Source organism: Trematomus bernacchii, unplaced genomic scaffold (genome assembly GCF_902827165.1).
Source record: "Trematomus bernacchii unplaced genomic scaffold, fTreBer1.1, whole genome shotgun sequence".
In the NCBI taxonomy this organism is placed as follows: domain Eukaryota; kingdom Metazoa; phylum Chordata; class Actinopteri; order Perciformes; family Nototheniidae; genus Trematomus; species Trematomus bernacchii.
Window position 1 is genome coordinate 821,718 of NW_022987728.1, and position 17,129 is coordinate 838,846.

Consider the following 17,129-nt stretch of genomic DNA (forward strand, 5'->3'; position numbering starts at 1 on the left):
CCTTCTGTCTCTCTCTCTCTCTAGAATAGAGAGAGAGAGAGAATGTAGCGAGAGAGAGATCAAGATAGATAATCTCTCATAGTCTATCTCTATCTGATGGGCAGAGGGAGACCTTCTCTCGTCTACTCTCTCTATCTCTCTCTCTCTCTCTCTCTCTCTCTCTCTCTCTCTCTCTCTCTCTCTCTCTCTCTCTCTCTCTCTCTCTCTCTCTCTCTCTCTCTCTGTCTCTCTCTCTCTTTTTCATTAAACTGTTGCACAAGTCATTTTCTAAATGAGTGTGTTTTTCCATCAACTCGCCTAATGGGAGAAATGCTCAGGAGGAAGTGCCTGGATTATTACCTCATTGCATTTCACTGCTGCACACCACCTCAGATACCTTTTTCTTTTTCCTCTTTGGTTTTTAATGAATCCATTTGTCTCCGTAAGGGAAGCTCATTTCAATCTGTAGCTGGTAAAAAGCTAAGGGCTGCTCCTGACTGCTAATGAAGATACAGCAACACTTTCATTGACTACACTTCAAACCTACAGAAGGGCCTCTGATACACGGGTATATTTCACATTAAGAAGCATCTTGCATTAGTCTGGAATCTGCATCTGACATAAAAAAGTCTTATTGCTGTTGTTTTCTTTCACTCTCATTTGTATCATGCCCTTACTCCATATCTCTTCCTCCTCTGATTTAGTATTCATATTGCCGTGTGTATTAATTTAAATGAAATCCAATCCCTTTTCACTTGAACTGTTCCTATTCACTTTAACGAAAAGTTATGGCACTGTAGATCCAACGTGTTCTCGCTTTGTTTCTCATCCCACCATCCCTCCTCTCATTACCTCTGTTTGTTTCATCTCTAGACAGCTTTTTAAATGCATTAATAGATGATATGCTCAGACCGTAAATGACCTGAATGATATCGGAGTTGACGCTGAAATAAAAGGATTGTTCGTTGTCAAAAATGTACTACAACAAAGTCTCAAGAAGCTTTTGGAAACAGGCACATTAAACCAGAAGAAAATTGACCAATTGATGGCACCTATTCTATTCTCTGTCTTTTTCTATTCAACCTTTCCTCTCCATCAAACCCCACCCATCCCCCCCCCCCCCCCTCTTTGTTTCTGTAATGGTGGTCCATCTGTGCAGTTTATTAGGTTTCCTCATGGCTTAGTGGCTGCGCTGATGAATATGACCCTTTGACAGAGGGGGGGTCTTTTTAGTGCTCCACCTGCCTCTCATGGTGTCACAGTGACTCTCCAGGACACTTCCTGTTCACCAGATCACCTCCTGGACAACACTTGCTCTCAAATCCCTCATGAAAGTGTGTTTGCACAGTATGTTCTGATAGGGAAACATATCGAAGGTGTGTGAGAGGAATTTGTAAACCACTGTGCCGGTTTACTGCCGTCAGTCATGTGACCTGTTGATGCGCTTTCATTTGATTTAGGGAAGTATGTACAAAATGATGGTATGTTCTTCAAAAAGATATTAAATGAAAGAACAGGCTCCATCAGATTTAGTTAAAAGTGTTATCGTAGTTGATTGGTATTTAAATATTCCTATTTTGGATTTGTCCTCCCCGAATCATTTTCAGAAAACCAAGCAATTTAGTAATGATTGAAGGGAAAAGAGGGATGATTTCACACTTGATTAACTCAACTCAATCCAATTAATCCCAATGAATTGCTGGCATGAACCTTGAAATCTGAGCCTGGTTAATATGGAGATATCTGTGGTTTAGTTTGATACTATAGACAACATCATGTTTTAGCTCCTTTCTCAGAAGTACATGAGAAGAGCAGCTGATTTATTGTGATTTATTTAGTGTTTATAGTGCAGCAGAAAAACTTATGTTGCATGAAAGCGTAGGCAGGTCATTTGAATTTAAAGCATTCATTGTCATCCTCCACCAACAATGATAAAAATAGAATAAATCTGCATACATAAATGGTTGAAAATCTGCAAAATCTCCCTTTAATTCAGAGAATAATGGTTCAACACTTTGCCACTTAACATACTGTATATGAGAAAAAGAGTTCCAATCATGCAAGGCAAGGCAATTCCCTTAATTACAACATGTTACTGGAAACTTCTCGGAAATGACTCACTTCATGTGGATTTCCACACTTTAACCATTCAACATTTGTACAATATTTCCAGTTTCATATTCCAAACAACACAAGCTCGATTCGTCCTCTTTATAGTTCTCTAATTGAGTCAGTTTGTCTTGCTGTGTCCTTGTTTTTCTTGCTGCTACAAACACAGATCATTTATCTAATCTCACTGCGGTGTTTATTCAACGTCTGTGTGCTCATGTTGGAGAGAAATGGCACATTCTGTGCGTGCGAGAGTGCGTGCGTGCGTTTTAGGGAAGTATGCGTGCGTGCGTGCGTGCGTGCGTGCGATAGTGCGTGCGTGCGTGTGTGTGTGCGTGCGAGAGTGCGTGTGTGTGTGAGTGCGTGCGATAGTGCGTGCGTGCGTGTGTGTGTGCGTGCGTGTGTGTGTGTGTGCATGCGTGTGTGCGTGCGAGAGTGCGTGCGTGCGTGAGTGCGTGCGATAGTGCGTGCGTGTGTGTGTGCGTGCGTGTGTGCGTGCGAGAGTGCGTGCGTGCGATAGTGCGTGCGTGTGCGTGCGTGCGAGAGTGCGTGCGTGCGTGCGAGAGTGCGTGCGTGTGCGTGTGTGTGTGTGTGTGTGTGCGTGCGAGTGTGCGTGAGTGCGAGCGTGACGTGGCGTGGCATGCGTGTGTGTGTGTGTGCGTGCGTGCGAGTGTGCGAGAGTGCGTGCGTGTGCATGCGTGTGTGTGTGCGTGCGTGCGAGAGTGCGTGCGTGTGCGTGTGTGTGTGTGTGTGTGTGTGCGTGCGAGTGTGCGTGCGTGCGAGAGTGCGTGCGTGTGCATGCGTGTGTGTGTGTGTGCGTGCGTGCGAGTGTGCGAGAGTGCGTGCGTGTGCATGCGTGTGTGTGTGCGTGCGTGCGAGCGTGCGTGTGCATGCGTGTGTGTGTGCGTGCGTGCGTGCGTGCGTGAGTGCGTGGGAGGGGTGCGTGTGTGTGTGTGCGTGCGTGTGTGTGTGAGTGCGTGCGAGAGTGCGTGCGAGAGTGCGTGCAAGAGTGCGTGCGAGAGTGTGAGAGAGTGTGAGAGAGTGTGAGAGAGTGAGAGAGTGAGAGAGAGTGTGAGAGTGTGAGAGAGTGTGAGAGAGTGTGAGAGAGTGAGTGAGAGAGAGTGTGAGAGAGAGTGTGAGAGAGTGTGAGAGAGTGTGAGAGAGTGTGAGAGAGTGAGAGAGAGTGTGAGAGAGTGTGAGAGAGTGTGAGAGTGTGAGAGAGTGTGAGAGTGTGAGAGTGTGAGAGAGTGTGAGAGAGTGAGAGAGTGAGAGAGAGTGTGAGAGAGTGAGAGAGTGAGAGAGAGTGTGAGAGAGTGTGAGAGTGTGTGAGAGTGTGAGAGTGTGAGAGTGTGAGAGTGTGAGAGTGTGAGAGTGTGAGAGAGTGTGAGAGTGTGAGAGAGTGAGAGAGAGTGAGAGAGAGTGTGAGAGAGTGAGAGAGAGTGAGAGAGAGTGTGAGAGAGTGAGAGAGAGTGAGAGAGAGTGAGAGAGCCACTGGTTCCGCTCTTTTAACCCTGTAAAACCCAACATATAGAAAAACATTAGCACATTTATTTTTGACCTTTCAGATGTTGTTGTAAAATGTGATGACTGTATTCCACAATAACTCAATATGTACATGTTCTGGACATTGTAATAGTCACATTGAGGCATTTGACTTGAGTCTGACAAACAAAGAGATGTTGCTTGTTTGAAGATTTGGAAGTTGTGTGAGTTTATGGCCAGAGTACCTATAAACACATTTACTACCCAATAGTGTTGTAATTGTGAGGCTGAACTAAAGGAACATTTGACTATGTAAATGTAGTCTTTGGATAGCTTAAAGTGATGTTTTAAAATAACAACCGGGGCTTACAGGATTAACCTCAGTTTTGATTTGAAATGTTTCACAAAAGTGTCTCTCTCTCTCTGTTTCTACAGGCAGATGGACGGTGCTGATCCCTCGCTCTGGAGGTGTGGATTGACGGATGACAGAGGGAGTGATACGGCGGGAGAGAGATAGAAAGAGGGAGGCGACATGGAAAACATCTGCAAAGGTCAGGAGCATCGATCGGGAGGCGAGGAGACGTAAGTCAATCAATCAATCAATCAATCAATGTTTATTTATATAGCCCAATATCACAAATGTTACATTTGTCTCAGTGGACTTCACAGTTTGTACAGAATATCAGTATGACAATACGACACCCTCTGTCCTTAGACCCTCACATCGTACAAGGAAACACTTCCAGAGAAACCCCCACAGTTTAAAGGGGAAAATGGGAGAAACCTCAGGGAGAGCAACAGAGGAGGGATCCCCCTCCCAGGACGGACAGACGTGCAATAGATGCCGTGTGTAAATTGAAGAGATAATACATTTTACAGCGTAGGTAGACCAAATGTTTAGAAAAGCATGTGTCTATAATAAAAAGATGAATCCACGAGGATGTCAACAATCCTGTGGGAGTCATCAGGGAAGTAGTATGATGAGAGTCAGGCAGGACCGCAGAGACAGGTTCAGCCACGACTCGAAATCCAGGACTCAGGATCCAGGACTCAGGATCCAAGACTCAGGATCCAGGACTCAGGATCCAGGACTCAGGATCCAGGACTCAGGATCTAGGACTCAGGATCCAGGACACAGGATCCAGGACTCAGGACCGCAGCAACAGGATCAGCCACGACTCAGGATCCCGGCGTAGATAGACACCAAAAATAAATTGGGGGAAGCTGGGTTATTCGGAACATGAGAGTACACAGGTACAGACAGAGACATGGAAGAAGTAAGGTCCCCCCCGACAGTCTAAGCCTATAGCAGCTAAACTAGGGGCTGACTCTAATCAGCCCTAACTATAAGCTTTATCAAAAAGGAAGGTCTTAAGCGCACTCTTAAAAACGGATAGGGTGTCTGCCGCCCGAACACAAACTGGAAGCTGATTCCACAAAAGTGGAGCTTGATAAGAAAAGGCTCTGGCTCCCATTGTACTTTTAGAGACTCTAGGAACAACCAACAACCCTGCATTCTTGGAACGCAATGCCCTAGTAGGACAGTAGGGTATAATGAGTTCTTTAAAGGGGACCTATCATGCAAAATGCATTTTTGTACGTCTTTTATACATGAATATCCCCGGTGTTCCAGGGAACTCACCAAGTGTCAGAAAACACAACCCTCTCTATTTTCCTCCATACCCAAATCTCTAAAAAAGGGGCTGCAACGGATCTGATAAAAACTGATCCAGATTTGAACACTGTCCTGACGTCAGGACGGTGGCGCTACGGCTATTGGGCCAACTCCACCAATCAGGAGGAGACAGCCACGGCCATTGCCGTTCGAAAGCGCTGGAGACGCTGTAGTACATATGCCAGGCCAGTAGATGGTGCTGTTCTCACTGAATCAGCCCTTGCTAAAACAGATCTAGAAATTGTCAAATTGAGCGAAATGAGGCATGGCTAAAATGCATGATCTGTTTGGTATTTTGAAAACAAAAAAGTATAAATATGCCTTATATAGGTATGGTCCTACACTATATTATTCAAATATAGCATGATAGGTTCACTTTAAGGTAAGATGGCGCCTTCCCATTAAGGGCTTTGTAAGCGAGAAGAAGAATTTTAAATTCTATCCTGTGTTCTATAGGGAGCCAGTGTAAGGCAGCCAGAACAGGAGTAATGTGGTCCCTTTTCCGAACTCTGGTTAGTACACGTGCTAGTGACCACATTTACCAACACTCTCTCTACAATTTCTTTCCTCTTAAAGGTCACCTATTATGCAAAATCCACTCTTTCATGTCTCTTCTACATCACCATGTGTCCCCTCTTCCTCATGTCTCTTCTACATCAACATGTGTCCCCTCTTCTTCATGTCTCTTCTACATCAACATGTGTCCCCTCTTCTTCATGTCTCTTCTACATCAACATGTGTCCCCTCTTCTTCATGTCTCTTCTACATCAACATGTGTCCCCTCTTCTCCATGTCTCTTCTACATCAACATGTGTCCCCTCTTCTTCATGTCTCTTCTACATCAACATGTGTCCCCTCTTCTCCATGTCTCTTCTACATCAACATGTGTCCCCTCTTCTCCATGTCTCTTCTACATCAACATGTGTCCCCTCTTCTTCATGTCTCTTCTACATCAACATGTGTCCCCTCTTCTTCATGTCTCTTCTACATCAACATGTGTCCCCTCTTCTTCATGTCTCTTCTTCATCAACATGTGTCCCCTCTGTGGAAAGAGACTCTGAAAGTTTCAGGAACAAAGATTCTCTCTCTTTTTGTCCTGATCCATTTCTATAAAAACCTGTCTGAAAATGAGCTGATCAGATTTTGGCCACTTTATGATGTCATAACGATGTTTTGTCTTGTGTAACCATTAGCCAATCACCAACCAAGGTACCACCCACCCCCCCCCCCCCCCCCCCCCCCTCCCTTATCACCTGAATCTCCTCCTAGAGCACCATTGAGTTCTTTGTAACCAAATCTCTCTCAGAGGGGCGTGGGGAGGGGCTCCTTATTTTCATCTAAAGTAACAGACAGAGAATCAGCACTTTGGAAACAGGGCTGAAACAGAGGGGATTATGGGTAATGCTGCAATGATCTGTTTGGGGTTTCAGCCAATCAGAGACATGTTTCTGTATGTATCTGAGACCTGTGATATATTGAGGAAAAACAGTATGATAGGGGACCTTTAAGTTCAATTTTGAGGTACTTTACTTGAGTATTTCCATGTTATGCTACTTTAAACTCATTCTCCATTACATTATGGAAGCTAACAGTGTACTTTTTACTCATTGTATTTTACAAGATTAGTTATGTGTCCCCTAAATATAATTATAGTATTCATTATTTTCTCTGGATGGGAGAAATTTTCAAGTGATTAATTGCATCAATACAATATGTATTAATAACAAAATGGCCATTGTGCATAATGAGTAGTTTTTGTGCTTTATTTACTTGAGTAACATTTAAAATCACTTCGAGTATTTATACACTGAGATATTTCAAATACATTATCAAGTACTTTTTCCACCTCTGATTTTACTGAATACACGGTTTTAATTATCTTTCTATAATTGTTTCATTTTTGTGCCATTTCTTACAGTATTGTTAGCTCTAAATCATGTGGCTGTAAACAATAAATCGGAAGGAAGTATTATAAGGCATACATGGGCATCGTCTAATGTATAATACATTCTACAAAATAATATAAACTCACTAATCTTAACACTGCGAGAGTCCAGAGTAAGAGCTGATCCATTCCACCTTAAAAATACAATGCACCACAGGTTATTACAGCCAAATGATAGAACAACATGTATAATACAAACATATAGGCAAACCAAGAAAGTAACACAATAAATAATTAAAGTTGCAAGACAAAGAAATGTTGTTTGAGATAATCTCTAGCCTCAATACAAAGTCATATTTTCACAGATGTTGTTGGTGTTGTTTCCCAACATTCATAGCTGGTGGGGTGTATGAATATGCAACATAAACCCTTGAATGTTAAGCTTCTAAAGCCACTCACAAACAGAATTGCCTAAGAAGTTTAGTAAGAAGAAAATCCCTTTCCCCCGCCGCCCCTGGCACTCTTTTATCTCGCCAAACAGAAATGGCTTCTACACATGCGGCAATTTGTCCAAAGCAATGCGGCATCTGGGCCTTCACTCGCTTTCTGCTGCGAGTCTCCAGCCATTTCACTCTGTAAGAAGTGTTTCACAGCAGCAGTTACTATCTGCAGATGATATATACAGTATAGAAATGTATTTATTAGGATAAACCCCTTGAGATGCACCATCCCGACAAAAGCAACGTCTTACACGAACAAAATAACAGAAAGCAAAGCATGACGAACAAGGACAAACCACGTACAGTCTGTTAAAGGGGACCTATCATGCAAAATGCACTTTGGTACGTCTTTTATACATGAATATGTGTCCCCGGTGTTCCAGGGAACTCACCAAGTGTCAGAAAACACAACCCTCTCTATTTTCCTCCATACCCAAATCTCTAAAAAAGGGGCTGCAACGGATCTGATAAAAACTGATCCAGATTTGAACACTGTCCTGACGTCAGGACGGCTATTGGGCCAACTCCACCAATCAGGAGGAGACAGCCACGGCCATTGCCGTTCGAAAGCGCTGGAGACGCTGTAGTACATATGCCAGGCCTGTAGATGGTGCTGTTCTCACAGAATCTGCCCAGAGCTAGAAATTGTCAAATTGAGCAAAATTATTCAAATATAGCATGATAGGTTCACTTTAAGTAAAATGCATGAAATAATACATACAATCATTACAATTTGATAGACAGTAGTGTCTAATAGATCAGTTTCATCAATAACAAGAGCAACTTCCAATTCTGACTTTTTCTCAAAATTCTGACTTTTTGTCAAAATCTAAAAAATCTGACTTTTTTTCAAAATCTCAAAATTCTGACGATTTATATAGAAATGTATTTATTAGGATAAACCCCTTGAGGTACACCATCTCGTTTTCAAGGGGGTCCCGACAAAAGCAACGTCTTACATGAACAAAATAACAGAAAGCAAAGCAAACCAGGACAAACCACGTACAGTCATGAAGTAATGCATACAATCATTACAATTTGATTGACAGTGGTGTCTAATAGATCAGTTTCATCAATAACAAGAGATGATAATGCTTAAACATACCCAATGATGCAAGAGACCTAATAGTAGCAGGTAAAGTATTGATGAGATGTTTATTTGAGAAACATTCACTTGTCTGAATCAGAGGTGCCAGGGTTACAGCGATATAATTAAGGAACTGTCCTCTGGAGTCATGCAGCTCAAAGTGCTTTACAAAATGACACATCACAAGTTAAACACAAACAACAAGAAATTCCCCTCAGATTATTTGTTAAGAACTTTTAAAAAGGTACATGCAGCAAAATATAACATTGTATCAGGTTAAGAGACACAAGGAGGTGAAAGGTATGATAATACAAATACAATGAAATAATAATATCTCTCCGACAGATAACAAGACAACTGAGTCGATGCAACAATATAAAACCCCATGAAACAAAGTGAACATATCGGTACAACAGAAATACAAATAAAAAGATAATAGTCATAAAAATGCCATAATTCTAATAAACGTTTAACGATTAAGACATTTTTTAGATTATTAAAATAAGATACAATCCTTTAAGACCTATACAATAAATAAATCAGTCATTAATAAAGACTAAAAGCACATTTAAAGTGGGGGGTTGCTAATAAAAAGCTAATCTAAAAAGATGTGTTATTGATGGGTTATATTTCTTCATCCATTCATTTGTCTTTCTCCTCGATCACATCTTCTGTCTCTTCTCTCTGTCTGAGGTAAAGCTGTGTTTCAGAGTTAAACGACTCGCCTGCAGTGTTGTTTAGTTTCCGATGAACTATGCTGATAGTCTCTCTGAAAGGAAGCAGCCTGACACACACACACACACACACACACACACACACACACACACACACACACACACACACACACACACACACACACATACATCCTCATATCTCTTCTTAGTGGAAACTGTTTACACAGCTTTCTTATGTGTTAACACAGACCTAATTCAAGTGTTGTTGACCATTATTCAGAATCAAGAGTACAACAACCCCTTATTGGCTTTTCCTTTTAGAACAACCACTGAACGCCACTGTGTTATTGACTTTACATTGCACAAAGTCTTGTTTTCTTCCCAGCTTATAGACAAAGCCAAGACAAATAATAACATAAAGTGTGGAGCAGCCTTTTAATTGGCTAAAGATTAGTCTGGGGCTTCCCTTTTTTCACAAGAACCTTTATCCTGACCCTAGTGAGAAGCTGTGGAAAAGTGTATGCCCTTCAATTCCATTCTTCATACTGGTTATTAATATTAATAAGGGAATAGCATGAAAAAGATGACCTGCAGATGGCCGGTATATTCGGTTACTACTTTTTGACAAACAACAGCTGTGCACACTGACATCCCAAAGCCTGTCGTCGCTGTCGGGTTGTAAATAGTTCCTTAAAGGTCATTGTTTGTTTTTTTCAGATCCGAAAACAGTCATACGAATCATTCTTGCAAAGGTCATATTGGTCGTTTTTTCGAAAAGGTTGCAAAACAAGGTTGTTTATGTATGAGCACTGACAACGTATCTGCCTACACACACATGAATATTTAAATGTGTGTGTATCAGACAATACATGTATTCAGTTATCTACTCAAACAAACGAGACAGAGAGAAAATAATACAGTCAAGGAGACGATTAAAAACAACAGACTTACACTCATATATTAAGGTTAAAGGAAAATATGCAAATCAGGGTTTTTTGTTATCGTGCTTATGGCGATTAGTGAAATATGTACACACACTCCTACTGTGCTCTGCTAGCTACTATCATAGACTCACCGCCCACTTAACTATCTCAGCTGGAAAGCCCGGGTCCGTCTGGAGATGTGCTGCCTTGTTATCTCAAACACACACACACACACACACACACACACACACACACACACACACACACACACTCTCAAACACTCAAACATATGGACACAACAAGGAAGCGCATTCATCTTCCATTCTTAAACGTACCACACATTCTCTTTTCAAGCACTCTCTTCTTCTGTTACGAGCATACACACACACACTTTTCCTCTCCCACACACACTTGCAGTACACTCTGATTCCTCCACATATCCTTGAAGACATTTACGAGGTGCTAAATCACGAAGCAGTCTGAGAGGTAAGGGTAAACAGAGAAGGACAGTATTTCTGCACACACTGAAATGTTGCTATGTGAGGGTGATAGCATCAAAGCCTCCTTCCTCTCCAGTTTGTTTTAAATAACTGTAGTGTTTGACAGTAGCACTCATTCTCCCTCCCAGACTTTTATTAGAAGTGCAGATAATATCTTTAAATGGTAAAAGAGGGATCGATGTCAGAAACAAATGAGACAAAGGAAGTGTCTGCTTTAATGGCTGGCCAAACGGGGGAGAAGAACTGCAAGAGATGTGAAGGCAAGAAGAAACGTGAGGGAGTAGGTGTGTGCTCAAGCAATGGAGAATGCTCAAGAAGATGCAAGAGAGGATCAATCAATGATTTCATTTGTATTTGTTCCGTTCATGGTATTCATAACTTAAAGGAAACCTATCATGCTATATTTAAATGATATATTGTAGGACCATACCTATATAAGGTATATTTATACGTTTCTGTTTCCAAAATACCAAACAGATCATGCATTTTAGCCATGCCTCATTTCTCTCCATGTGCTGTTTGCTGTCTACGGGTCTGATTCTGCTGACCACGCCCCCCTGCAGGAGAGGGGAGACGTGCTCTGATCAGCTGCTGGGCTGTCAGAAGAGGGGGAGAAAAAGAGATCTCCGTCCTCCGTGTTTTATTATATAGAGTCGTTATTCATTTGTTTTAAAGCTCAATAAATAACAAAGAAGACCTTTGACCGGCACTTTTCTAATTTTGTCCGGAAGATTTAAACTTTAACGGACATCTTGACGGGCGAAACAAACTGAAACTGAAACTCTGCCGCACGGTCCCCTCGTTCCTTGGAAGAGGCGGAGAGGTGGGTGTTTGTCATCTGCTGGTGGACTAACCGGAGAGAATTACAGTGCTTGTCTCGACGGGGAGGGATTGCATTGAATTAAAGCAGCGGGAGCAAACGCTTGCCTCGGGGAGGGAGAAAATAAGCCACAGCGGAGAATAAACAGAAGGGTAACCATGGTAACCAAGTCTTCTTCACTGCTTTTGTGGCAGACTACAGCACCACCTACAGGCCTGGCATATGTACTACAGCGTCTCCAGCGCTTTCCAACGGCAATGGCCGTGGCTGTCTCCTCCTGATTGGTGGAGTTGGCCCAATAGCCGTAGCGCCACCGTCCTGACGTCAGGACAGTGTTCAAATCTGGATCAGTTTTTATCAGATCCGTTGCAGCCCCTTTTTTAGAGATTTGGGTATGGAGGAAAATAGAGAGGGTTGTGTTTTCTGACACTTGGTGAGTTCCCTGGAACACCGGGGACACATGTTCATGTATAAAAGACGTACACAAGTGCATTTTGCATGATAGGTCCCCTTTAATGTATAATAATTGTTTAAAAAATATGTCTCTATAAACACACCATTGACCGAAAAGGAGCAGGGCGAAGAAAATAATCTTATATGACCTGCCCCTTTCTAAAAAAAAAAACGTAGTTCCCACTTGACAGTTAACGGAAAGAAACTAAGCAAAAAACAACAACACCGAAACATCACATGTACAAAGAAAAAAATGACTAGTGGAATACACATTTTGCAAACAGGAAGTTGGGAAGAAATGATCTGACTTTTCTTTGTTGGTTCCTTCCACAGATCAACCTCATCATCAAGTCGGACCTGAAGGAAGAACATTGGATACAACCAACCCTGGCAGCAAAGCTCAAAGCTGAATGCAGATGCTAGAACTGATTAATACTCATCTCTGAATTTCTGGTTAAGATCTTGAACGGATCTCCAACGGCCATGGATGTGAGTAAACCGACTTTCAGATCTCAATTAGAAACTCTTAGACTCTTAGTTCCATCAAGAGGTGGATGTGACTGAACCACCACCAAGAAAACACGGGACATTTTGGCCCAGCGTACACTTTGAGAACTCATCGCCAATGACTTGTTGGCCAGAACTGGGAGATTCAGATCTCCAGGAACAGTTTGAAGTTGTTTTCAGCTGGCAATACCTATAATCACTTGTTGCTAGATCCTCAAAATCCCCTCTTTCCTGTCATTTCCCATCGTTAAAACCTCTTCTTCCCGTTTCTGTCCCTTCCCCAAGAACCTTATGAAAGGTGGTTTTAGGAATCCATTCAGGTAGACACACTTCAAAACTCTTTAAGAACGTCTTCATCAATGGTGAACAAATCCAAATGTCCACCTTGTTCTTCCCTCTGCTGGTGAAGAAGGTGAGTTAAACCTCAAACCTCCAATAGAGTAAGGGTCCGTCGTTGGGATGGGCGGCCCAGCGAGGGCTCTTCTCGGCGGGTTCAGCACTACAACTTCTTCCCTGGCGGTTGGCGCTCGTATGGCTTGGCCCAGCAACAAGCCCCTGGACCTCAACCAAACCCTGTCGTTGGGTTTAGGTGGAGGTGCGGCTGCCATGAGTGCAGGTCTGGACAATTTCACCCAGGAGTCTGTGACCAGGTCGGCGATCAAAGACAAGAACTGGCCGGCGCTGCTCATCCTCGTCATCATCGCGCTGACGATCGGAGGCAACATCCTGGTGATCCTGGCGGTGTCGCTGGAGAAGAAGCTCCAAAACGCAACCAACTTCTTCCTGAGGTCTCTGGCCGTGGCGGACATGCTCGTCGGCATCCTGGTCATGCCGGTCTCCCTCATCAACATCCTCTATGGTGAGTGCTCACTTCCTAAAATCTGCTTATATAGACATGTAGAATGAAATACTTGAGTCAAAACTATATGTTTCGAAACCTGCAAGTACGCAAAGGTCCAGGTAATGTACATATTGTCATTTTGTATTGTTTATTACTCAGATGGAACTACTACGCGTCCCTTGTTTCTAGAGCTGTCCATGTTCTCGTCTGTTTGGGAGTATTTTTTAGGCTTATGTAGACATGTAAAGTGGAATACTTGAGTCAAAACTATATTTTCCGTCCTTGCAAGTACGCAAGGGTTCATGTGATGTAGATATCGTCATTGAAGGGTGTATGCTTTGGCACTTTGTTGACTTTCATGTACAATTTGTTGTGACCGCAGAGACTTGTCTAAACTTCTGCGCACAACGCTATAGGTGGTTTTATAGTGACACAGATAGAACGAAGAAAGTACCACAAACACTCCTACTACACGTCCCTTGTTTCTATAGTTTTCCATGTTCTCCTCCATTTGGGAGTATTTGTTAGGCTTTATTAACTTGCAGAAAGCAACACACATTGAAAGCTTTATTACAGATAACATTGTAACCTTTAACTTGATGTATATTGCTCACAATCACACGTACATATCTTTTGATAATGCACATACATTGCTGGGTTGCTGGAAAGTCAAACAAAGGTTGCAAAAGAACTACATTCGATGTCAAACATTAGAACAATTTGCGTTCTGTCCTTCAGATTTCACTGTGAAAACAAGCCGTACATAAATAGCTGCATTCAGGAACACACTTACTTACAGTACAGGGTCACCTCCAGATGTTCCAACTTGCACTAAGTAAGTTATAGTTCTTTCATCTTGACGGATACATCCCACCCAATATTTAAACAATCCTCGCTGCAGATTCCTAATCTCAGAAACCTTCCCACTCAACAGCTGCTGAAGGCACACTGTGAAATGCGTCCTGTCATTATTTCAAAACCCTCTTTCAATGCAAATGTTGAAATTATGATTACTTCTCTGAGACATTGCTCACTGTTATGTAGCAAGTGATTCAAGAGCCAGCCTGATAATTGCAATATCATACCCGCTATCAACTGCTGTGCTTGCTTACAATATTCCTGCCAGGATTCAGCATGAACGCCCACATTAGCTAAATAGGATGTCGGGTTGTTATGTGCAAGGCTGCCTTTTGCATCTCATTGCCAATGATGAGTGAAAACATAACGTAAAAAAAAAAGGCTCGAGAATCTCAGCCAGTTCTTTGCAGGAACACCACGAAATAGAGGCATGTTTTTTTACCGTGTACCTGTAAATGTCACCATCACAGAGGAGCTGATGGTAGGCGAGGAAATCTTTCCCAGAGCTGAGTATCATCACAAAATGACCTTTGCAGTTTTCTGTGACAGCAATCCCTGTCAATGCCCACATTTCAGCAGGTCAAAACTACATTTACTGTTTTGCTTTCCAATTTCTAGTTTAGTCTAGTCTCAAATACGTCAAATATCACAGCAATCAACAGTTTATTTGTGTCACTTAGCTGTATTGTAATCCCTTAAACAAACAGACCTTTGCTTACATGCTGTTGTTATTATTTCATGCTCCAGTTTGGTCCCCACCAGCTCCTAAAGGAAATATCTTAAAGGGGACCTATCATGCAAAATGCACTTTTGTACGTCTTTTCTACATGAATATGTGTCCCCGGTGTTCCAGGGAACTCACCAAGTGTCAGAAAACACAACCCTCTCTATTTTCCTCCATACCCAAATCTCTAAAAAAGGGGCTGCAACGGATCTGATAAAAACTGATCCAGATTTGAACACTGTCCTGACGTCAGGACGGTGGCGCTACGGCTATTGGGCCAACTCCACCAATCAGGAGGAGACAGCCACGGCCATTGCCGTTCGAAAGCGCTGGAGACGCTGTAGTACATATGCCAGGCCTGTAGATGGTGCTGTTCTCACAGAATCTGCCCTTGCTGATTCCCAGGGGTAAAAAAGTGGAATTTGAGCGAAATGAGGCATGGCTAAAATGCATGATCTGTTTGGTATTTTGAAAAAAAAAAAGTATAAATATGCCTTATATAGGTATGGTCCTACACTATATTATTATAATATAGCATGATAGGTCCACTTTAACCAAACAGACCTTTGCTTACATGCTGTTGTTATTATTTCATGCTCCAGTTTGGTCCCCACCAGCTCCGAAAGGAAATATCTTTAGCTGCATCTGCGACTCTGCTGTGTTCATTAGCTGCTTGTTAACTTTGTCTCTCGGCCAATCAGTTCTCGGCATCAATAAATACTGTTTTTTTTTTAGCTTCATGCAGGAGCTGAAAGTAACATTGATCAGAGCCATGAGAGTGATTCAACACGGACATTTTGCAAGCCAGAAAACCACATTTTATTTATCGAAACTGTAGTGTCAGGGGATATTCCTTCATGGGTTCTTCACAGCTCTCACATTGCTTTTATCATTAATGTTTACATACTGAAAGTGATTTAATTCTCATGTTGCACCCTTATTGTTTTGGATAACAATATTTTACCAACAAAGATGTATCCAGTCTTTTACATTACACATACTGCAGTAATTTGATTCACTGTTATTATAAGAAATATTGATTATAGGCATTTTAACTCACTTCAAAATATCCACATCCATTGGAAACCGGGTCAAATGCTTACAGTCCATGTCAATGTTGTGACAAATATCATTTATTATGTGATTGGATTCATTTGTGGGCGAAATTCTCTGCACAGATGATGACAGAGCATATCATATTCTGGTCACATGACAGCAGAGACGGACAAATCTGAATATGTTGACGTAGCTATTATCACGACAGCCCAAGACTTTTGGAAAGTAGATGGTTCAGCTAAATGTTTTGGGGCTAAACTTCCTGACAGTGACGTTGATGTGAGAAGGCTCCTCGGATCTCGGCCAATGTCATGTGTCATTTTGTGTTTGTCTGAGAACACTCGGTTTAATTGACTGAGTTTGTGTGCAAACACTGATGGCATTAAAGCCAAACAGAATTACCCTGGGGCAAAAATGATCAGCCATTTTACAAATGAGACAGCAGGGAAAGACACATATTGACAAATCTACATAAATATTATCTTGACGGCACAGAAATGTTTTCCATTTTGTAAGTTGTTTGCACTTCAAATTAAATTCACACCAGTCAGGATTTTTAGATTTTGGACTTTTTAAAAGTTTTTCAACACTGATGTATTTTACATTTGCTAAGGGGCATAATATACGATTACTTCATCCATTAAAGGTAGGGTAGGTAAGTTTGAGAAACCGGCTCGAGATCGCTAGAATTTGAAAATACACAACCGGAGAAAATCTGCCACTTCCTTACAGAGCCCCTCCTCCAACACACACGAACGCGCACATGACCAATGAGGGCACGAGATAAGTTTGTGCACAGATGGAAGGCTGACAGGCAGGTAGGCCATCCAGTTATTTTAGCCGGGCCGGCTCAGATGATTGGTCGTGCTTTTTACAGTACTACGGCTTCCACAGATGACATTTATTTATGGATGTTTTGTCAAAGCACTTCAGATATTCATTGCTATCAGGATGTTAAGAGCATTCCATGGAATATAACAAAAAGTGTATCTCGAGCCGGTTTCTCAAACTTACCTACCCCACCTTTAACAGAATTTAAACATTTTTATAAACACA

General features: G+C 42.1%; 1 protein-coding gene across 1 annotated transcript in view; it reads left to right on the top strand.

Annotated features, from left to right (window-relative positions):
• Nucleotides 1–13,155: 13,155 nt before the first annotated feature.
• Nucleotides 13,156–17,129, top strand: part of htr2cl1 (5-hydroxytryptamine (serotonin) receptor 2C, G protein-coupled-like 1) — a 33,812-nt gene continuing 29,838 nt past the window's right edge. The window contains exon 1 of the mRNA XM_034145572.1: nt 13,156–13,453. Within this exon, the coding sequence (XP_034001463.1) occupies nt 13,201–13,453 (253 nt within the window). The 5' untranslated portion in view covers nt 13,156–13,200. The remainder of the gene's footprint in view (nt 13,454–17,129) is intronic.